Source organism: Oryzias latipes, chromosome 8, assembly GCF_002234675.1.
Source record: "Oryzias latipes chromosome 8, ASM223467v1".
Taxonomy (NCBI): domain Eukaryota; kingdom Metazoa; phylum Chordata; class Actinopteri; order Beloniformes; family Adrianichthyidae; genus Oryzias; species Oryzias latipes.
Genome location: NC_019866.2, coordinates 6049930 through 6073502, shown reverse-complemented (window position 1 = coordinate 6073502; position 23573 = coordinate 6049930). Strand labels below are relative to the sequence as shown.

The window sequence follows — 23573 nt, the reverse complement described above, 5'->3', positions numbered from 1 at the left end:
CAAGCCGTGGCGAATCAGCAGAGTCTTCACCAGAGGCCAAATCTGTAGCGTATAATTAGCTTTTAATCAGCACCCTCATTCGGGCAAGCAGCACAGATTAGCCCAGCCTGGGCTGTGCTTAAAATAAGCATTCATAAATGCATGTGAAAGCCTCTGACCTATCGCATCCAATCACACACCACAATACAAGCTCCCCCCCGCAATCTTTGCTTATTTTCCGCCACTGTTGTTTGACTTCAATGCGTCTTTTATCCCCCCCACCATTTTTTTTTATAGCTTTTTCTCTAAATTTGTTGGTGGATTTATTTGACAGGAAACACACATTGTTCTGTGGTTATTCTGTAATCCTGCCAGTTTCTTTCCCCCTAACAAGGACACGAGGACACACAAGCTTATGTGAACCCACAACAAACTTGATCTTAATGACACCTTCTGCTCTGGAGGGTCTATTTGGATAATCCAATATTGCAAATTTAAAATTAGCGTCTTTATTAAAAAAAAAACTGCTGGGGTTCGGGAGCGTAACATTTTTGATGAGCTAGTTTCGTCTAATCCCCGCCTGTCTCTGGGGCGAGCCGCAGCATTTATGCTGGTAATGAAGTGCAGTGAGATGAAAGCCTTTTTAATGGGATTTAGTTAAACTGGGACACAAACCAGAAAGTCAGAAGAGAGGAGCAAATCTTTTCCTCCTCATCACTGCCAACGTCATTGTTATTTCTGCTCCCATGGATGCCGTCGCTCATTTAATGAGTGTGCGTGCCATCTTTCCTGTTGATTGGCTGCAGGAGATGTCAGTCACTGAACTTCTGTTCCAACATTACCCTCTGCTTTTGGGCAGCACGAAAATCGACAAATCCAATCCATTATTATTATTCTTATTATTATCCCTTATTCCACAGTTTACCATCTGATGCGATCAACCCTCTATATGTAACCCATTATTTTTTGACAATGAAACCTCTTTGGGCTTTGTCCCCTACATAATTAAAATGTTAAGAACTACAAAGTCGCACACTGACAACGTCACAGCAGCAATTTCAGGAATATTTCTTTTGTTTAGTTTAGTTTAGTGTGTCACCAAGGTCATGTACAAGGTGACCTGGGTCAACGCTGCATTTTGGAGACAGTGTTTAGCCTCACTCAAATGTATCAGTCATACATCAAAACGGTTGATGTGTGCAGGATGCAGTCAGTATGGAGAAGAAAAGATCCTTCGCTGGAAGGTGAGAAACAAAGCTTTCCAGCCCGAGGCGGTTTCTTTCTTCAGAGATAGAGAAGAAACCAGAGGCGGAAAGAAAACTCCACACAAAAACAGGTTTAAAAAGTACACAATTCACCATGGAAGTGAAGGAAGCTACCATTTGAGCTCACGTAGACTTCTAAAAAGTTCAATACAAAGCTGTTCTCAAGGACGCAGCTGCGTCATGGTGATATGTTATGTGTCACAGCCACGGAGGGCAGAAAACATTGAAGGAGGCTCAGTAAATTGTAAAACATCACCACAACATGAAATATCTTGAGTACGAGTAAAATTATTAAATGAGAGTTAAAATTTTTAATTTTTTCTACGTTTGTAGTTTTTCTTTTTTGTGATTTCTACCCCACAACATAAACTTTCATGACAATTGGAAGAGAAATCACTATTCACTCATTCTATTTTTCTTCATTGGAGTCTGTTAAAAGCTGAATTTTTGTCAGAATTCTTTTACCAACGTAAAAGTGTTAAACAGGAATTCACCATCTTGTCCCAAAGATCTGGTGGTTCCACATTTTCCACACAAAAATACTCTGTCCTCAGACTGCAGATATGTTCCCAGAATTTCCAGAATGGGGGGCTGGACCTTCTACCATTACGCTCTTCTTTTAGGGAATCAACTTCCCATTTCAGACCCAAGTCCTATCTTATTACATAGTCTTAAAATCCTTCTTTTTTCCGCAAATTTATACAATTGATTACAAATGTCTCTTAACACAACTAAAAGGGAAAAAACCTAAACACTTTTTAGCACCAGAAACCGAGTCGCTGCTGTGGCAGTGAGGCGTTTAGGCTTGCATAATCTAGTGTGTGTGGCCAGCACAGAGCCTGGCTTACTCCAGCCAGCCAACAATCCTGCTGCTGCTGCTGGGATGAGTCTGGCTCATGACCTCCTTGGGGCCACGCTGCCATATTGGCCCCCTGCTTATTGTTCTGTCAACAGCATCTGTTGGGCCCGATAACAGGATTAGACCAGCCCCCTGTAGGCTTGCTAGAGCTAGCCCGGATTAGCTTGCAATCCTATCTTTTCATACATTTGAGTGTCTTTGTTAGCATTAGTGTGGTCATTCATTTTAAAGTCAAATCTCTTTTGTGCTATAAGAAAAGGTGTGCCACAGAAGGAGAGAACTCATCCCATCTCTTTGTGCAAAAAAATTTCATTTTTCCTGCTTTTTTCAAACATTTAACGTATACAATTGCGATTTCAGAAAGTAAAAGGGAATGTAACTAATGTAACAAACGATGGAATGCAAAAAGTCTGAAGGTATGAGCATCCATCCACAGCTGCCTTATTTGAGATTGTTAACATGGAAGTGAGGTTCAGCATTTTGATTTGACCTTAGATATTCTGTTAGATTTGACTAAAGCCTCAGTCACATGGAGGTTGTTGTGTTGTTCAGGCCTTTGGAGGCTCCTAAAGAGGAATGGCCACATTTTACGTACGGTTGTCCTTACGCCACAATCTAGTGGTTAATAAGGTGCAAGTACCGGCTCCTTACTGACAGCGTGTGAATGCCGCACTTACAGGGTATGCAGGTGATATGTAGGTGCTTGATGACCTTGATGTTTTGTGCGGGTCACCTGCACACCCCTTACAGGTTTGCACATTTTTTTGCCTGCAGACAGCCCATATCCACCCGTAAGGAGCAGCTATAACTAAGGCTTAAAGTAGCTGAATAGATTCTTTAATTTGATTAACCAGCCAATAAATAAAAGGGGGAAGAGCTGCAGTAAAGATCTTCCAATCATTACACAGAAAGAAGCTCTTTTGCATATCAAAACAAAGAGAGGACATGTGGAAAGAACCACAAATTTAAATCTTAAAATTTGTGACCCAAGAAAATTCGAAAATGTCTTGCAGGCAGATATTCAGGGGTGCAGATGATCATCATTATGTGGTCAGAGGAAGAATAACCCTGAACCTTAATCTTGATGGGTTTTCTTTTTTCTCCTATTCCCTCTTTTTTTTCCTGCTCAGTGATATTTTTAGTAATACCCCCACTTACCAAGCCGCTATTGTAACTCTGTGAAATTGCTCTGAGGGTGACAGAAAACCAAATCAAATAAAGTCGGCAAATCTTTTGGCATTTCCCACCAAACCAAGTATGAACATCATAGCTACGAGTTTTAGAGAATAAGCACATGTGCTCTGTGTTAGAATAAGAAATGTGTCGCCTTTTTGTTTTCAAATGAAACAAAGTGCAAGCACTTGATGCATGACCTATTCCTTTATCACCCTTGGGACTCATGGCACATTGTTCTGGAACTGTCACACTGTGGCCTAGAGATGACTGTAATTCAGCCTTACATAATCCTCATATCACTTCTCATTATTGCCTGTACTAACAGCTGTGGGTTTGGATTGAAAGCCATCACCTGGGAGTGCCTCAAGCCAATGTGAGGATGTATTGTAAAAAACAGTTTGTCCCTGTTCTTCCAGGTGTCACAAAACTGCCTCAATGTAAATGTCAACAGAGAATGAAGGAGACATACACTAGCAGCACTCTCCCTCTAAACAGAAACCTGATGTTTGAAGATTTGAACATTTATTGGTGGCTTAAAGATCCACTCCAATCATTTTTTGAGCTCTTTTAAAGCTCGTTTTCAGTGGTCTATCAATTATAATTTAAACAGCCAAACCTGTTTCAAAGAGAATTGGACCTTAATTTCATTTTACTCTTTTCAATTTATTTTTTTATTTTAAGATCAATTTACTGCTCATACTATCCTATTTCTGTCAGTATTTTGTCCAAGGATAAAACGAGAAAGGAAACCATGACCCTGCATTTTTCCCTCTTGAAACCACATCTCTGATTTGGCGTATTACCTTCCACTTTGTCATTAGTGACATTAATCAGAATATGTCCTAAGAAAAAAGAAGAAAGGTCAGCGCGGCTGCGGATATTGACAGAAGTCTGGGGATGTTGACAGAAGTCTTGGCACCTGACTGTGTGTGAGAGATCCACAGGACTGGGAGACTCCTGTGGAAATCTCACAGCTGCATGGCAACAACGTCCCCAGCTCCCTCCTCTTCCCCCTGGAATAAGCACCCCTCCACATCGTCCCCTCTGAGAATTTACCTGCCAGAGTGGTCAGAGTTGTGTGACATTTCTGCCAAGCTCTGCACCTGCTTTTGTATTCACTGGAATCAGGAATTTGGCAGCACTTTGAATTATGAAAGTGATTTTTTTCTCTTTCTTTCTTTTCTCTGTCAGGCCGGGTTTAGTGTGTTTTTCACATGTGTGTGTGTTAAGCAGAATCCGAGCTTGACCCTGAAACGCTCAAAACAGAGTAGCGTCTGTTTAAGAAAACCAGAGGAGGCTCCTACAGAAACGAGTCGGTTTCTTGTGCTGCTTCTGTATCTTGATTGCACTCCGTTTCTGGAACTGCAATCACGAAAAAAAGACTTCCTGCTGTCTAAAGGATGCTGCAGCTGCATATCAAAGTACAGCACCAAATCTCACAGTTTTCCTCTGATACCCCCATTTTCAAAGTTCAAACGGACACAAAAATGAAAAAGAAAAAAGGTTTTCATATCTTGCTTTTCATTCAACAGTGAATTCAAATAGAGGGCAGATCCCGTGCTGCAGTGTGGATTGTCACATCCACGGTGTGTCGCCACGACTTGTGTCAGGCTGCACCATTCATTTCCGATCAGTCAGTTTAGTCAGACACTGTTCCGAAGACGCTGCTGGTAACCGTGACTTCATCTCACGCTTTTCTAACGGAAGCAGAGTAGAGCCAGAGCTGCAGAGACATGCACTTTTAATTTATTCAGGCTTCTCCCTCTCAACCTGCCAAGCAAGTGTTTTTTTTTTATACATTGAGATACGGGATAGGCTCCGGCAACCCCGTGACCCCGAAAGGGAATAAACAGTCAAGAAGATGAATGAATGAATGAGATACTATATTTAAAGCACATCAATTCTCAGCCAAAAAAAAGTGTATGTTATGGAAGCCTTGATGGATTTCCATAAAAAAATGTGTTGGGATATTTCCTTTGAGGAGAACAAGTGTGGCTTGCTTTTGATTTCAAAATAAGCTGAAGTGACGTTAAAATTACAGGTTTGAGACGGTCAAAAGCATGGTTGGTACAAACTCTCATGCATGAATGAGCGTTGTATTGTGCTCACATTCAGAGAAAATTAAGGCAAAAAAAAAAGTAGCAAAAGACAGTCGATAGATACGAGTTGCTTTTGTTCTGTTTTCTTTCCAAGTCTGTGCATCAATAATCAATGCAAGTGAGTTGAGCCTTTAGAAAAGGGATGGATGGATCTTTACTGTGTAAATTGCACAGAGTTGAACTCTCCACCTGGTATCTTTTGACAGAACCTTCCAATCTGATGTGTCAACATCAGTCTATGCTGTTTTCTGTCAAATGTTTCCCTATTATCACCCCACAACATAAAATGTATCCTAATTTTCATCTTCCCACATCCTTCCCCTAAGCTAGCATTCATTGCAATTATATATTTTTATTAATAGACCCATTATGCTTTCTGGTATGACTCATCCTTACTCTAAAGTGACACAGTTAGGCATGCATACACAGTGTGTTTGCACAATTATGTCCAGACAATGTTTCCACAGAGCTTTTCTACATGTGTTTTGTCTGTGTTTGGATGATGAGGCGTGGGAGGGGCGGGGGTAGTATGCATATTGTGCTTGGTCCACTGGACCCCTCCGAGTCAGAGTGGAGCTGTCTAAATACGTCAACATTAGACTCACTTGGCATCCTGATCCGCCTCGACAGCCAGCCCCAGGAAATGATGGAGCACGAATCCACCCACAGTGTCCACGTGAGCTGGCGTGCTGGGATAGGCGGCCATGAGGAAGGGGAGGAAGAACGGCAAGAAGGCACAAAATGGAAACAGGCAAAAATGGACAACAACACAAAGACAAAAAACAAACACGCACTATGGCTGTGGGTGGGGGGCACGGCCACTGTGACAAGAGAACCTTCCACAAGATCATTGTGATACTACGGGCTTCCATTAAAACTATTTGATTACATTTAAAACATGCAAGGAATGCACGAATGCCAGCTGGAAAATGGCTAAAGCCCCACTCCAAAATTCTTTTGATCTATTGTCAAAGCGTTCCCACTGGTCTTTTAATTATGATTGTGCCGTTTTTGGCCAGATTATCAAAAAACCTTTGTTGTTTTCTAGAACTTAGTTTCTGCAGAGCGGCAATGGTTTATGAGAAATTCACTTCTCATTTGTGGGAGGGTGTAATTCAAGTAAGGAATGAGCTTTGGGTGCAGAGGGACATTTTTTTCACAGAAGAACAAAACCAAATCTTTGCAGTGGGTCGTGTTTTCATCATTGCATTACTCCCATCAGATGACCTCCCCCCCCTTCACCTTTCACGTCCTCTGAGAGCGCTCACGGTGGAGGCAGGTCTCAAGGCGGAGCAGTTTCTCCTCTGATGTTTTCCCTGTGACGTTCTGCTGTCACATTATGAAACGATCAAAGCAGGTTGTTTTCTGTGGTCAGTGAGGTTAAAATATTAAAGCAAGCTCATTTTATAATAATCAAAACTTAAATATTTAGTATTAGAACACATAATGGGATGCCATTATTTTACAAACACATTAATTATTTGGGAGGAAAGGATTTTTACCCTTTGTTTTCATATTAAAATGACTCTGTACAAGCACAAGGTTGTTCACCAGGCACATTTGTTATGGGAGAGCTCTTGCTTTTAACTCTGGAAAGCCTTATCTTCATTGTACACAGCAGTATTCCACCCCCACAATGACTTTCTTTATCTGACTCAAAAAGCAAACTCCCTGACTCACTCATTGTATTATTTATTGGGCCCAAAGATGCAAGCACTTCCAAGGTGAATACCGTGCACGATTGCTCCTCCGGGTGCCTCTGCCAGAGATGGGGACTTTTTCACACTCTTCATTTTTTTAACGGAGTCTGCTTTCACAGGGCCAAACTGTGGCCCACTATCCCCACTCGATTTCACAGTTTGATGTTTCTAAATATTAGTGTAAAAAAAGAATTACACCTCGCTGCTGATGAACAAGAGCCTGATTTTTGGCATCATGTGCATTTCTGCTTCACAGGTGAGAACATCTTTCATTTGGTGTCTCTTCTTTGGCGTTTCACAAATTAAATGTTAAAGTAAATTCAAAATTTTCCCTACAAATAAAGCTGTAATAGTATTGGAAGGTGGCAGCAAAAACTTTAACGCCTTAGCATTTTAAACGATTTTCGATGCGATGGCAGCACAGCAGAGTTCACTGTGAAATGACTTTCTTTAATTACAGGCCACCATGCCAAGGCTGCAATTAAGAAATAAAAGTATAATCCAGTTTTATTCTTTCTCTCTTCATGTTTCTCACTTTCTCTGTCAAGCAGCAGCCGAAAGAGGAAATGGCAGACGAGGTCAGGTCAACGGAGTCAGACAGTTTAATAATGTAGAAACTCACTCAGAATGATTCACTGAAATAAATTTATACTTGTGGTGTTTAAGTGCAACATTATTTCTAGACTTCTAGACTTAAGTCTATAATTTAAAGTACAGAAGAAGGCGGCCATTTTTCTCCACTTTCTTGTGATTTAGGGATTTACTGAAACTGCTAGATTCTCTAAGGTTGATTTTTAATGTTTAGACAACGTTTATACAGCAAAAAGAAAAAAAGATTAAAGGTTTAAAGCATGTATATTTAATGACCTCCTAACTATGCTGTGATCCCATAGAAGGTGGAGATATTTTTCTTCCAGCTTTGTTGTTGTTTCTCTTCTTCCTCCTTGCTATCTTCTCATATTCCTGCACCATTTTTAGGATTTCCCTCCCAAAATGAGTTGCAATATGCCAGTGAAAGTTCTCAGTCATCCAGGTGGCGTAGTCTTGAGGTAGAGCCATAGCAACTGGACTTAAATATTTTTCCTTTGAGACATTTCACTGCTCGTCCAAGTGGCTTCATCAGTCTGGTGGCCGTGCTGAAAATTTTAGGTTCAGTTGCTACGACTCAACCTCAAGATTTTGTCCTCCTTGCTTGAATAAATTTGGAGCTGCAGTTTTTGCATCCTTGTATGGCCACGTTTCTGCCAAAGTCTGGAGGAGGGTTTCTGTGATGAAAAATGAGGTTCTGCGAGAGGTGAAAGTGTTGTCCAGCCTGCATCACGTAAACGTTGTGGGTTACCACACGGCGTGGATAGAGCACGTTCAGCCGGCTCCAGATTCCAGTCTACCTGCTCTTGAATCTGCTTTTGAACCTGCAATTAAATTGCAGGTTCAAAAGAAGTTTGAGTTCCAAAATGCATTCTGTGCAACACAGAGTAAAATACTCAGAAGGTTTCAGTAGAAAACCAAAGGATAACACAATTGGAATTACCTGCTGTCTCCATGAAGCCAAAACCCCTTAGACTTCTTCTGAGAAATAAACAGCTATTACTCAGTCATTATATTTTTCAGAATAACCGTCAATGCGCTGCTACTTTTATGTTAAAGACCCATTTCAATGAAAATCATGTTTTTACATGCTCTTGTGTCATTTTTCTTATGATGGAGGACCTATATAAAAGAAATTAAGCTAAAAATTGCATTTTCTTAGTATTTCTTTATTCTAATCATCATAAATCATAAAAGACCACTGGGAACGCTTTTACAATAGCTCAAAAGATGATTGTGCCACACTCACTTGGTCATATAAAGTCAGTGGTCATTACCAACGTCAGTGGTCTCCAGATGCAAAGCCTCTTCTCTCTTTTAACAGATGACTGTATCAAACACTGCAACTACAGTCAGCTACAATTACTGTTGATAACAGACAGGGTGCATTTGTTTTTCCTTTAAATAGTTTTCATCATCATTTTTCTCCAGAACTTGTTGAAAAGGGCAGTTACACCAAAAAATGTACAGGCTATTTTCCTCTATGACTCTACACACTTGTCCAACAGAATTAATCACTAATATGATAGAGACTAAAGTACAGGTTGTCAAGTCAAGTGTTTGCGATGAGTCTTTAAGAAAGACTTGATGTGCAGTATACTGTAATAGAGTTCCGGGTTTTCCCTTTGCAGACGCGTTTGGTTGCATCATGTGAAATCAGATGTCTTTGTTTACCCTTCCGTGTTCAACCTAAAGCACACATCAGGATTCCCGCGTGCCTTTTGTTCCTCTCAGCTGGAAGCTTTCCTCGCTCTGTTCCTGCCTCCTTCAGCTTCTTCTCCCTCGTCGGTCCTACTCTTCATCTCCCCCTTGTGAACTCAGTCAAGGTGACGAAACACATTGATGATTTATTTATGTTAGCCCAGCTTTCTTTTCATGTGACTCGGTCTCCTTGTCACACTCCCACACACACACACACACACACACACACACACACACAACATCCGTCTGCCTGCATCTGTGTTTGTCTGTCTGTGAAACCACATGTGACAGTGATGCTAAATGGGGTGTCACTCCCCTGTTGTGATAAGATTGAACGTGCAGGTGCGAGCACTTGCAATACCCAGTCACACACCGCCGGTGTCGTGTTGACATGATGGCATGTCCGTGCTCTGGGTTAACTCAAATAAACGGATGGTTTGACACAACCTGTGGAAAATCATTTTCAGAGAAACCCATGTTTAGAGGTCAATAAACAATGTCCACTAATGTAATAAAAAGCTTAAAGCTACTGTTCACAAATGAGGGTATTAGGGGCTTGTTGTCAGGGAAGATTATATGGATATTTATGGTGTTTTCTGCAAAAAACAGGTGAATTTGAACTTTTTGTTGCATGAAAAATCCTTCAGTGAGCAGAAGAAAGTTCCCAAAAGTCAAAGATAATGGCTATTCACCTCTTCTCTACAAAACATCTGATTAAAAAACCAATACAATTGTCTTGTTTTTATATAGGACACTAAATTGTTCCTATTTTTTCTAAGATTTTTTTCCCCAAAATATTCTGAGTTTACTTTTTTGTCTTTAATATCTTTTGACTGTTCATTTTTGAACAAAATCATTGGTTTTAAAGCACCATTAAATGGGAAAATATTTTTAGCGATACAGCCTTAATATAATAAAAACAACTCTTTAAAAAATAAGCATTTAAGATGACAGAATTATGTTTTAGAGTTTCACAATGGTCGCACAATACACTGTGAACCAATAAAATTGCTGAAATTGCCCATGTAAAATCTATTTTATGTATTCTGCCACTCTAAAGATTGAATAAACGATCCATTTGGACAAATTAACAAGTGTATTTTGTGCTTTCTAACTGATTTTCTGGAAAAAAAAAATTAAACACTATAACATGTCTGTGTAAATCCATCTTCAGAACCTGCTGAATCCCTTAATAATAAATAAATAAAAATGTTCTTTTTATTTAGCTTAGGAGAAGCAGTTATTGGTCCTCAGGTGCTGTTCCTGGAAGGGGTGTCTAACGCTGTCCACATCAGTATCTGTCTTTTATGTTCATCCATCGTTAAATTACTGTAGCTGCTCACTGTGGATCCTCTCAGTGTTCAAGCCTGCTGTCAGTTTCTCTGTCACTTAGTTAGCCTCACTGTCAGTCATTCAGTTAGCCGGTCGGGCCGTTCTGCTCCGAGGGCGTTCCCTTCCAGTGCACTTCCATTCGTCTGTTTGTTTGTCCGGGGAAAAAGCTGAAGTCTGCTGTGAGATAGCGAAGAGCAAATAACGTGACACTGAAGTAAGCAAATTGACGGAGAGATGAGGAAAGAAAGAGATTGGTAGATGTCAATCTGGCGAGTGAAAGTGTCAGGGTTTCAAAGAGAAGGACGCCGGGGAAGTAGAGTGGTCAGAAGTTTTCTTTGGAGAAATGTGGGGCTGATGGAAAAGAAAATGATTAGCTCAGTGAAAGGAAGACAGTTGTTATTCTCTTCAGCTGCTGCCAGTCATTACCTGCCTGAGCCTCGGCTGCAGGATGACACTCAGCTTTAATGAGGAAGCTGGTGGCTCAGAACTGCAGAGTCAGGGCTGGCTTAACTTATCATAAATTAGCCTTTCACTCAACACGTCAGGACATGGGATTTTTGATTGGTAAACACCATCTATTTGCATTTGTCACCATTTTTTTATGGCTGAGTTATTAAGATGTTCTGCATTTTGCTATTATAATATAAAACTGTAATAACTTGTAATTATTGCCAAGCAGCTGCATCTTTAAACACGCCGCTTTGTTTGTTTGTGCCAGCAGGAGGTTATGCAGAGTTAGAATTAGCACAAGTTCACAAATTATTGACCAAGTTTTATGCAAACATTTTCAGTAAATGCAGAAAAAGATTTCATTTTTTAAATACTATCATAAATAACTCCTGATGTCAACCTTCACACTTCAGTTTAGTATCTCATCCAAGCTTCTGTTTACTTCAGAAATGCAGTCACAGAAACAATAACAAGAAAAAGCAACAATCTCTTGTTTAAGAAGATCAACGGTAAAGTTGCACCTTGTTTCTCAGTGCTTGGAAGCTTCTGAAATCCGCACCATTCATATATGCCCATCCTATGAAGACGGATGTTAAACGGGATAAGGTATTGATCTGTCTGCTTCTAAAGCTACGTACACACCAGACATGTGACGCGTGTTCAAGAACAAGAGTTCTCAGACCCGCATTTATCCCATAGACAAGCAGGAAGGGGCTTCTGCTTCTTTTCCTTTTCCTACTGTCTACAAGCACATGTCTGCAACCTTCAGTTGGAAGAAGCAAAATGTTGACGCGGTACAAATCTCGCAAATCTTGCACCATGGTTATTCTTTCACAGATCTATTCTGATATCTGAAATTACTTCTGATGGTTTTCATCATGAGAAATTCGAATCGGAATTTTATATATATTATATATAAAATTATATATATTATATTATATATATATTATATATTATATATAATAGTCATGCAAAAACAAAAACTTAATACTTACATTTAAATGTTACCTTCTGTACCTCAGAGAGCACCCACAAGAAAAAATGTGTTTCTCCCTTCTAGCGGAGGGATAGCCAGCCCCTAAGTTGCTACAGCTTTTCCTTAAAATAAACACTTTCAGACACCATTACAGCTTCAAATGCCCCTACAATTGGAGCAATATGGAGTAGCCAGGGGTAGATAGCAATTAGGAGTCAGCCTTGGTGTCATAATTGCACAATTTGCAATTATTAATTTCTCCTCCATGGTCAGTTTTCAAACAGTTGGCAGTTCTGTGATTTAAAAGGCCCACAATTCATATGCCACTCCCAAATTCGATTGCCTGATTGCTCAAAGTTTGACTTGGTTTAACTTCAACCCGCATTCCATAGTCACACGTTTTGTCCATAGAGGCCAAAAACAATCATAGAAACTCGTGAACACAAGAGTTTTGAATATAGAAGTCCAAAACGAATGAATGCTGCGACAGATTGGCATCCGTTCAAGGGCGTACCCCACTTTTGCCCAACAGTAGCTGTGATAGGCTCCAGCAACCCCCAAAAGGGTTTGGAAAATTGATGAATGCATACCTTGTCTCTTTACCCCATCATATATTATTGCAGCTGTGTGACAGAAAACTTTGAAATTATTTTGTAAAAATGAAGTTTAAATTGCTTGGTCTTGGTGTGAATTCATTATTTATTTGCACTACATGCACATGTATGTGCCTGAATCTACACACTTTACTACTGATCCTGTTTTTTAAATTTTCAATAATCCACCAGTCTGACCAAAAAAGGATTGACTTTAATCAAAAAAAGTGGACTCTGTTCATAAATTTGCGAATTTATTTGAATTTGATTAAACACATGATGTAAATGTATAATATTTATTTTGATAATTGTTTTTGACCCATTACTCAAAAGTTATTAAATCTAAATAGAACATTTTTGAAGTAATAGCAATCATTTGGAGGTGTTACAGAGGAATAAAATAAAAGACCATGAGGAGGCAGTGACCTTTATATTTTGCATTAGTATTTCATTGGCTAGAAGTTTTAATTGCTTTATCACCACAGAAAAATACAAGGACAAATCCAACCGTTTTGTGTGAAAACTGGGGATTGCAGTGTGATAAAGAGCTAAATCTGCAGAGTTTGGAAAGAGAATTGAAATTTTGCTGTGATTATTCACAGGAAAACTGGAGCTTTTTAAGTGTGAAGGAGCTTAAACACAGCAAAAGTGGTTTTAAAATAAGTATAATAATGTTGAATGATAACTGTACATGTGTGGATTTAAAGAACAGTTACAGATCATCTTTCAAGGTTGGAACATCTCTTTTACAATTTTTATGACCTTCACTTCGAGGATGGAGGCACCACAAGTGCAGAAATAACAGACAAGTTGCCTGTTGTTACACAAATGATCATTTTAATCAGTTTTGGCGTACTTGGAGTCACTTATCCTGTGCTGCGCTTTTAAAGTTTAGAGTAATAACGGTGAGAAAACCACCAAAAAGACGTCCACTGTAAAGAGACAAAACCACTTCATTAGACCAAAGAGAGACAGGCTGACCTTCTCCTCTCTTCGGGGTTCGTCACTCATCACCATAGATACTTGGCTCGCAGCAAGTCAGCCATCGTGTTAAAGGCACCCCAGTGGAAACTGCATACTCTCTGTCCTCTCACATTAAGAACATGCTGGACATTAATTCATCATTATCATTATGTTATTTTCTTCTTACAATTTTAAGATGTTGGAAGTCACTTGGATAATTCATCATTTCAGCTTTTACTTTGAAAAATCACTACAAATGTCAATTTTACACTGTAAAATCAAAGCATCTTGGCATCACCTAAACCAGATTACTACCGTCCAAATTCAAAATCTTGTTTTAATGTAAATACGTATAGATGACAGAATGACAGATGCTTCATTCTCATTTTTATTTGTCTAACAAACATTTATGTGGTTTTAACCAGTCAGCGAATCAAAGATACTGTACATGTTTGAGTCATCTTTTGAGGGCTTCAGGCCAATTTAATGACCAACTCCAGTCATTGTTTGATCTCTTTTAAAAGTGTTCCCAGTGGTCTTAAATGATAATTTTTCCATTTTTAGCAAAAATCAAATAAATCTGTGTTCTTGGACATCGTTTCTGCAGAGAGGCAGTTTGTTAGAAAGTCAACTCTAAGTTGTGGAAGGGAATGCAAGCCAACTTCCACTTCCCATCACCCATCTTTTTATATGCTAACGTAAGCGGTGCAACAACCAGTATCGGAGCTATCCAGCCGTACAGTTTTGAACCAGATCGCCAGCTCAGAGGAGGAAAACAGATATATTTCTAGTCATCTATAAGTGGATGCGATGGAGTGGAACAGGGAGCTTGTAGCCCCCCCCATCGTATTTTTACAAATACGCTTTTTTTTTTCGAACAGCATTTTTTCATCTCCTCCTGATTCACAGTGACTGAATACAAAAAAACTCTGAAATGCTTGATTTTCTTTATATATGTTCTCCATTATTAGAAAAATGCCATAGCAATGTGACAAAAACACCAAAAACAAATTTTGCAGATTGTCACACAGCAAAACAAGTGTTTGGATAACATTGCTTGTTACATAATAAGGTAAAAAAGCAAAAGAATAATGCATGAAAAAAGTGACACATTTGTTTATTTTTTAGCAGGAAATACCTTTAAACGACACGTTTTCCCTTGTCTCATAGCGTCAGCTGTTCAGGTCTAAGTGTCTCCAAGCTTAAACAGTACCGCTATTGAATTACTGGGGACCAGTGGGACGTCAACTGTGCCTTCTGCACTAACTTGTGATGAATGAAAATAAAGTGTAAACATGTAACCATGGTAACTGAATCAAAAAGTGCTGCAGCTGTAGTTTCAAAGATGCTCTGGGGACATTAGATCCACTGATGGACACTTGCTTTACCAGTTATGGCATAAAGTACAATGAGCAGTTGTGATGGACTCAAATGAGTTTTCCAAGAAAAAGTTATCAAAAACACTCAGAATTTTAGGTTTAGAAAATTGATAGATTTTCCTTTTTTTTATTAATCCTCAACCCATCTAACCCTACAACCTTGGTTAGTTAAAGATAGTCTTAAAAGCAATCTTAAAAAAAAAAAAAAAAAGAATCGTCTTTGCTTCAAACTTGTGATTTTGTTATGACAGTTTGACATAAAGAAAATAAATATTTTTGTTATGTAGGCAGCAGAATACATCGGCTTATAGGTGAAATTGTTGCAAAAACAAACAGTGTAGCTGTAGACGCCCCGCTGAGATGTAACCCTTTTCAATCATTTCACATATAGAACAAATAGGGTAGAACAAATCGTCTTGGCTGAGGCTGGCGGATGTCAAGCTTGGAGCCGTTCCTGTGTTTCTAATTAGCCTGAGCCCTGACATGCCAGGCGGCCGGTTGGCGTGAGGCAGCAGGACAGCCCAGCTGCCCCCCTACCCTCCACTTTGCCCCCAAGGGAGAGTTTCTAGGTCCATTGCTGCCACGGCGAATGACGACAAATCGAAACCTGGATTGGAGGAGAAAGGCAGCTCACATAACGCCCTGTCAGGGGCAATATTTCATGTTTAAAAAGAAACTCCTCTGCAACCTCTCGCCGCTGCCATTCTCCACTCCTGCACTTGGAGTGGAAAGACAGCATGATAACGAGCTGGCTGATAAAGAGCATAGATGAAATGTGTACAAGTGTGAAATTAGAGCCTTTAAACGGTCAGTAGAGACAGGCGATGCACATTTTATGGCTTTACCAATTGCGCGCGACAATATTGGTCAGAAATGACAGAAATGTGGTTGAAGCTGAAGCCAGAGCAGGCTTTTCTGCAAACTACAGCAAGTACAAGAAATAGGAAAAGAAGAGTGACGAACGTGGGGACACAAACACAGATGGATGCGCAGTTGAAAGGAGGAGGGGCCAACAGAAAGAGGGAGAGTGCAGGAAGAGGGGTAGCAAAAGGGGAAAATGAGGCGAGAGGCAGAGAAGGAGCTGTTTAATGGCGTAATTAGGTTATTGATAGCACCCTGGGAGATGTGCTTTGGCGTAGCTCCAAAAAGCTTAACATTGCACCAAGGCTATCTGATTTATTGGTACCAACTATGTCTGCACGATATGGGGAAAACTCTTGATGTACGATATTACTCTCGATGTATAATATATCTAATATAAAAGCTCCATCTAATTGCATGAAGGGGTTTATTCAATTCATTAAATACTTCAAGCTGCCATAAGATTGTTTTAGCACATTAAGGGTTTATCGCGATTTTCCCCGACTTTTGTGATACGGATATTGCACAGCTTAAAATCGCGATAACGATAAATTTGCGATTTATAGTGCAGGACTGGAACCAACCAGTTTCTCTAGAGGCTCTATGGTTTCAAGCCAGTTTGTAACCGCAGAACATGCAAAGAGGATGAGAGAAGTGGCTTTTTTTAAAGACCCACTCTGATGAAAATGAAGTTTTTGGTGTTTTTAACATGTTTTGTGACATTTGTCTGATGATGGAGGACATTTCTAAAGAAGTTTGAGCTTAATGTTGTTTTTCTTTATACAACTTGCTGTGAATCCGGACCAGACCAAAAAATGCTGTTTGAAAAAGATTGTTGTTGTGACATAGAAATTACAATGGACAGGCCACAAGCTCACATCTCTGCTCCATTATAATGCATCCATTTGCAGACAAATAGATTCATGCTTCGTTTCCTCATATGAGCTGGAATCTGGCTCAAAACTGTTGGCCTTGATAGCTCCAACATTGATCGCCATTTTTGACGCACCTGTATTGTTAGGTTGGGGGTGTAAGCAGGATGGGAAATGAGGTCAGGCTTACTCTGCACCATCAGTCTGTCTACAACTTGGATGCAAATTCCTAATGAACTCCTGCTACTCTGCAGAAACTTTGTCATAGAAAATGGCACAAGTTTATGGATTTTGGCTAAAAATGTCATAATCATAATTAAAAGACCACTGGGAACACTTTTTGAATAGATCAAAAGATGATCAAAAGTGGGACTTTAAAGCATCTCTTCACAACATTACTCTCCGTTTGTTGCCAACTATACTGAAGAAATATATTTTCCAATGGAATGTGCAAAAGAAAGCACTAGATCTCTAATAATAGGATGTTTTGGGTCCAGCGCTCCTAGCTGATGCGCCTGCTTTATACACCTACAGTGACTCGGACAAGAAGAGGGTTAATATGTTGCTCAGGTAAAAAAAAAAAAAGGGCGAAAGCTACAAAAAGCAGCTAACTGCCCCTTCCGTGCAGTCCTGTCAAGTTAAGGTGAAGAGAGGAAGGAATGACAAGGATACAGCGCAGAGAGAGAGCAGGAGTAGGATCAGGAGGAGGAGGCGCTCCCCTCCGACAGCCCCAGTCTTCGCCTCCTTCAGGCTGAGCGGAGCGGCAGCGCAGGATTTTAACATCAGCAGGATCTGACATTTGGGTTCTTGTGTGAGGAAAGGATACCGCAGACGAGAAAAGGGAGCAAGTTACCTCGAATCTTCTGCGCCAGATCTCGAGGCTTCTCATATCACGTTTCCAGTTGCGCGTCGCGCGAGTCCTCTGTCCGGGGATAAAAGTGCGTTCTTATTTGTTTTTCCTAAAAAACCCGTCGTAGGACCAGGTGATACGCTGAGCTGGAGACACTGCTGGAAGCACGATGCTGATAGGTAAGTCCAGTCTCTCCACTCTTCGCGTGTGTTTGCGCTTAACTGAAGAAACCCCGCGTTCAGGTGCGTTCAGAGCTCTGATCTTCTGATAAGGAAACTGGATCAGTGATTGAACAGGTGTCCTTAATCAGACAAACAGAGCGTTAAATTGGTAAATGCCAGTGAGTGGAGATGGTTTTAAAGTGACTGTCCTCCAAACAAACGTGCGTGTCGATGTGCGGAGTTACTGCCTCTCCTTTGCTCCCATCCATCCTGGAAGTCCATTGGAGCAAACGGAGCGCGCCTCCTCATCAGGATGAACATCCTTTTGATTTCTCTTAATAAATGTTTATTTTCACACCTACATTTGCCAACAAAAGTCTAACATGACAAGGAAAATCACAAATGTATTTGGGGGTTTGTTGTTTTAACGTTTGTGTAAAGCCTTTCTTTAAGAAGACAGATCATTTCAGGTGTTACATGGAGGTCACTTGTTCTCCCATATTATTACTGAGGTTTCAAAGAAAAAGCTGGATTTATGATATTAGAGGGAAATTCAAATGATCTCTGAATTCTGAGCAGGGAACTTTTCCCACTCAATTTTCATAATTAACTCAGTCTGATCTGCAATTATGTTTGAGGACAACAGTGGACTTTTCTTCCATGAGGCCTGCGCTAATGGACCTGCTCTGCTGGGCTTCAGGTCAGTCCCCCTTCAAAAGATTCTAGAAAATGAGGGTTTTTTTATGGATAAAAGCATTTCTTCAACATCACTTATAAAACATTAAAAGTGTATAGTCACTGTGTCTCTTCTACTGACTTGAGCGTATTGGTGGTGTATCCACCCTCACAGACCTCTCTGGCTTTGGAAATGATGGATCGGGCCATAAGTGGAATTGTGTGGTGCTTTGAGGTCTTGGTGCTCTTAAAATGGCTTCGGTGCTTTGGCAAATGACTCCTGCAAATGGTTGCCGCATTAGCATTTCTCAAGATATTTACGTTTTCCCAAATCCCATGCAGCATTGACGGAATCACGTGGGCATCTCAGCCTGCGAGGTTGTCATATTTTCTGTTTCCTTGGCTCTCATATCAGTGTTTTTTTTTCACGCTTAGCTAAAAGAAGGTTGCTCTTCACCTTCGGAACCGTTTGGGTCGCAGGGCTGCTGCTGCTGTTTTTGCTTTTTCATGGTTAATACTGATGGCTGTCAAATTTACATACTTTTTGTCTTTGTATCAATGCAGCTGTGAATAAGAAAAAAGGTTGTACAGGCTTGACTTTGTCCCACTTCATCCTTTCTTCAGCCTCTTAGCAGATGGGCGGCTTTGCACAATCCCAAAAAGGCTCACATGTGGTCGTTTTAGGGATGGGGGAGTTAAATAAGGTCATAAGAGCATATAGATGTTTTGATTTTAAAATAAATTTTTTATCCAGATTAAACCCATTATGATAGAAAAAAAAGGCAGTTTCATCCATGATTTTCTGCAGACAAATGCAAACATATACCAATGCCCTACACAAAAACATTATTCTTTTTACATAAAGGCTAAAAACATACAATGACTTGAAAAAGAGTGGCTCCTTTTTAGGGGGATACATTTCAACAGGTGTCCTTTGTAACCTGGATTTAAGGGAAAAAGGGTCTTTGTCTTACTTCACTCATCCATCCACCGGCCCCACATGCAACCCCCCCGACAACCCATCCAGGCAGGCGACAGGTTATGGGGCTGATTATAGGCTGACCCCTTTGGGAGTGGTTGTCATTCTTCCGCTTCTACTCCTTTTTGTATCTGTTGCATCTGAGGTTTGGAGGAGGGGTGCAGGGAAGCATGGCTAATCTGCTTTGAACAGGGTCCCAACCTCGATCAGGGGTAATTACATGTGGCTAGGATTACAGCCCCTGACCCTGCTGAGGGGGCTGGCTGAACCTCGAAAGCAGAGCTAGGGAAAGATGGAGAAAGAATTAAGATCAAATGATTAAAAAATATACATGACCCTTCCTTCCTCTTTTGCAATATGGATGGTAAAGTGGCCGTTTTGGAGTGGTATTTCTGAAGCTACGTTCACACCGCCCTCGGTAACGAGGGTTCAAGCAGCTACTTTCAATGAAAAGTGTATATAAATGCGTGTAAACACACGTTTCAGGGGCTCTAAAACATATGGCCACTGAACACCAGTGAATGTTGAACCAGGTAGAGGTTTCACCAATCAGAGACAAAAATTTGGTAATGAATGGCATGGATGACATCATTGTTAACTCATGGAAGTAGTGTCGACCGTTTGAAAATTAATCACGAAGAAGAAATTAATAACTGCAGTTTGTGCCGAGCCGGAATTATAAGACACCAAGTATTTCATATATCAGAATAGAGCTGTGAAAGATAAAAGCCTAGAGCAGAATTCTCAATATTTGCACCGTTTTGACACTTCTCAACGAGCCTTATCCAACTGTAGGTGGCAGACATGCGCTAGTAAACAGTAGATAAAGGAAAAGAAGAATTCTGCCCTTACTCGTCCAGTTTGAACGTGCGTTCTAGAAGCCACGATAAGTGCGTTCTTGAACATGCACCACAATTCCCTTCGTGTACGTAGCTTAAGATGTTTGCATTGACTTGATTTTGCCTTTGAGGTCAAGACAAGCAATATGGAGCAAGTGGAAGAATTGTGAATGAATGTAATGGCGAGGTAACCTAGACGGTCGTAGTCTTTGCTCATCTTTGAACCAGCAGGATCTTCTCAAAGACTGTTCTGCTGAGTGCCTGCAGCTGTTTGCTCCAGTCTGCACCGACGTGCCATGTGTGCGTGTGCGCACGTGTGCACATGGAAGCAATGCGTGAAGCGTCGAGACATCATGATGGATGGAACTCCTAGGTCTGCCGTCGTTTCATTCATCGCTCACAGACTGTATGGATGAAGGTGGCAGCTTTCCGGCTCCCGTTCAACGTTCCTGTGCCATCTCCCACACGAGCAAACACAAACAGACCCAAAAAAAAAAGACAAATAACTCACTCTGTTAGCTCCACAAAGGCCTCATCTTAGATGACAAATTCATAGTCAAACTGAATTTTATATTTTTTCATTACTCCATCTCCTACTAGACTGCCATCTGCATATGGAACTGTCAAATGTAGTAGTGCCGCTGACAGTTGTAAAGCAGTATTTCTCATTTATTGTGTCTCACCCAACTCCATTTTATGCCGTCCCTCTGGAGAAAAATTATATTCCTCCAGTACGCAGTTGTCAACGTCTCTGTGGCACTTTCTGCTTTCATTGTGCCAGTTTTGCCTCCAGGTAAAAGCAGCAATGGGAAGTGTTATGACTTCAGAACTGTTAGTCTCCAACAGTGGGCGCTCAGACGTTTTGTTTTATGTTTCCAGTCTGAGATGTGTCCATGAGGTGAAAGACGGCATGTATTCAGAGAAGCCGTCTGTGTGTTTTTCTTTTAGGGTCCACTGAATAGCCACAGCTTCTACTTGCATTATATTCTGTTTTGCTGCTTCATACCCTCGTGTCTCTTGTTTCATTTGATGAAAATAATTCTTTTTTCCGTATTAAGATGAGCTAATCAGTGATCACTGGATATGCTGTAAGCTCATAAAACCCCAGGCTTTTCAAACAAAGCTTCAAGACCTGAATCGGCTGCTAATAGCGTCACAATAATCTGTTCTTGTTTTACCTTCAGTATTATGAATGTTATTAGATTTTTTTATTTTCTGTATATTTCAGCATGTGGACCGATTAAAGAGGTATGCTGCAAGACATGGCGGTAAACTTTAACCAATAGTTTTTATACACACTGACATGATTAAGTCCTCGGGGAGATATGATTTTTTTGTTTGTTTCTCACAGATAATGTGAGATTGAATGAGGTTTTCCCAGTTAATAACTTTATCAGCTTGTTACAATTTCTTGTGTAGAAATAGTTTTTTTGTGTTTTTCTTAGCTGTGATATTTTACAGTTGGGTTTTGATAACTGTTCCTGCTTTTAACCAGTGACTTTATATTTGAACTGGACTGAGTGACCCCTTTCCTGTTCCAAACAGGAAGTACCCGTTGGCTACAAGAAGCCTAAATCCCTGCTACTGCTACTTTTTTTAACACGTTCTTGCCTTTTTTCATTAATTTTTTTCTTTATTGCAAATTATTCAAGTGGCAAATCAGGTGCCTCAATACAAGTAGGTGGACTCATCTGGACCCCGCGTTCAACGTTCAAAACGATTGCGTCACAGATTCTCCCAAACCCGCTTTCAAGTGGTAGGGCTGTGGCCTTCCATCTCTACTGATTGGTGAGATGACCCAGACCGACTCGAACCGATCACTGCTTACTGACTTCAACATTGTGGCACTCGTATCATGAAAAAATGGCTGTTGGATTGACATACCAATGAAATGGTTGGTCCAGATTTTATGCATAGACACTACGTTTAACGTTTTTGTGGCATTTTTTAATCCATTTTGAATTAGTTGTTGGTATTCTGCAAAAGCATCCACATATGAAAACAATCCAACCTTGAAATTTCTATTCAACAGCACGCTTCTGTTAATGCATCTAACGAGTTGAGATGTTTTTCCTGGTTTTTGCTTGTCCCGTTTAATTATACGTTTTTGGACCTTTTGTGCATAAAATGAGACATGTTGGTCTAATTAAAGTAAACGTCAAGTGCTGATAGGAAGCGGTTCAGATTTTCCAATAGTAAATTAAAAACAATCAAAACGCTACAGAGCTTTTCATTCAGAGTGGTGTTTATCTTTTTTTCTGTTAGTGTTTCAGTTAAAAAAAACAGACTTTATTAAGATAAACAAGTGTGTTGTTGCAGAGCTTGGCAGCATTATGGGCATGGACTCCACAAACGAGATGCCGGCTGCTCCGATCAGCTCAGAGCTTTTTTCTGGCTATGCTCCTTTTTTTTTTTTCTTTTTTTTTTGTTAAGGTTATTCGCAAAAAAAAAAAAAAGGGATATTTGTTCTGTTGCACAAACTACATGTGTCTGCTGTGGCACATACAGCGTCTGACATGGTTCCTACAGTATCTGCCTCTTTCTGGCCTCAGGCCCCCCCGTGGGGAAAATTCTTCTGTGTGAATGGCAGTTCAAGTCATTTCAGAGAAGTGACAGCGTGCGTTTGATTGGACTGCCTGCTGAAGTGATGGCTTCTGGATGCTGAGCGCTGAAGGCATATGTGAGCCCCAGCGGGAGCCCTGACAACATGAGAAATGTCCCATGTTGTTCTCTGCACCAAAACCTCACCACTTAGCCCCTCATTCCCCGGGTGCTGAGGCTAAAGACGGAGGCCTCCGAGGGACACAGTACCACTTCCCAGCGCTGCAAATTTAGGTTTGTTTTATTATTTCTTTTCTGCACTACTAAATTCTTCAAAATGACAAGGATGCCCTCTGCTGAAGTGGACGTCTGTGAAAGCAGAGCATTTAGAGGAAGCAGACTGGAAAATAAACATAGAAAGAACAACAGACAGGGAGAGGAAATGCAACAAAGAGAAGTAAAAAAAAAAAAAAAAACATGTAGTGCGTTCTAAAAACATTGGTAACACCTCTGGTTTTCATGTGGTTCTTCAGTCTCTCTCTGCCTGGAGTGCAGGACATCAAACTAGGCTGTCTACATAATTGCTGCAGCTCTCTACGCCAGCTGTGAAAGGATTTGAAACTAAGACAGGCCATTGATTTTACAGCCAACTCATGCCATGAGACCCTAATTCCCTGACCACCTATCTGCAATACCCACGGGTCCAATGCACATAATGGAGTGCAGCTTGTGCGT

At 40.5% G+C, this 23573-nt stretch overlaps 1 protein-coding gene across 3 annotated transcripts in view; it reads left to right on the top strand.

The window, feature by feature from the left end:
- Positions 1-23573, top strand: part of znf385c (zinc finger protein 385C) — a 123775-nt gene that overhangs the window by 53058 nt on the left and 47144 nt on the right. The window contains exon 1 of one of the 3 annotated variants that reach the window (XM_011477946.3): positions 17395-17822. The exons of the other annotated variants lie outside the window; for them this stretch is intronic. Within the exon in view, the coding sequence (XP_011476248.1) occupies positions 17813-17822 (10 nt within the window). The 5' untranslated portion in view covers positions 17395-17812. Of the gene's footprint in view, positions 1-17394; positions 17823-23573 lie in introns of those variants that run through there. 3 annotated transcript variants of the gene reach the window in all.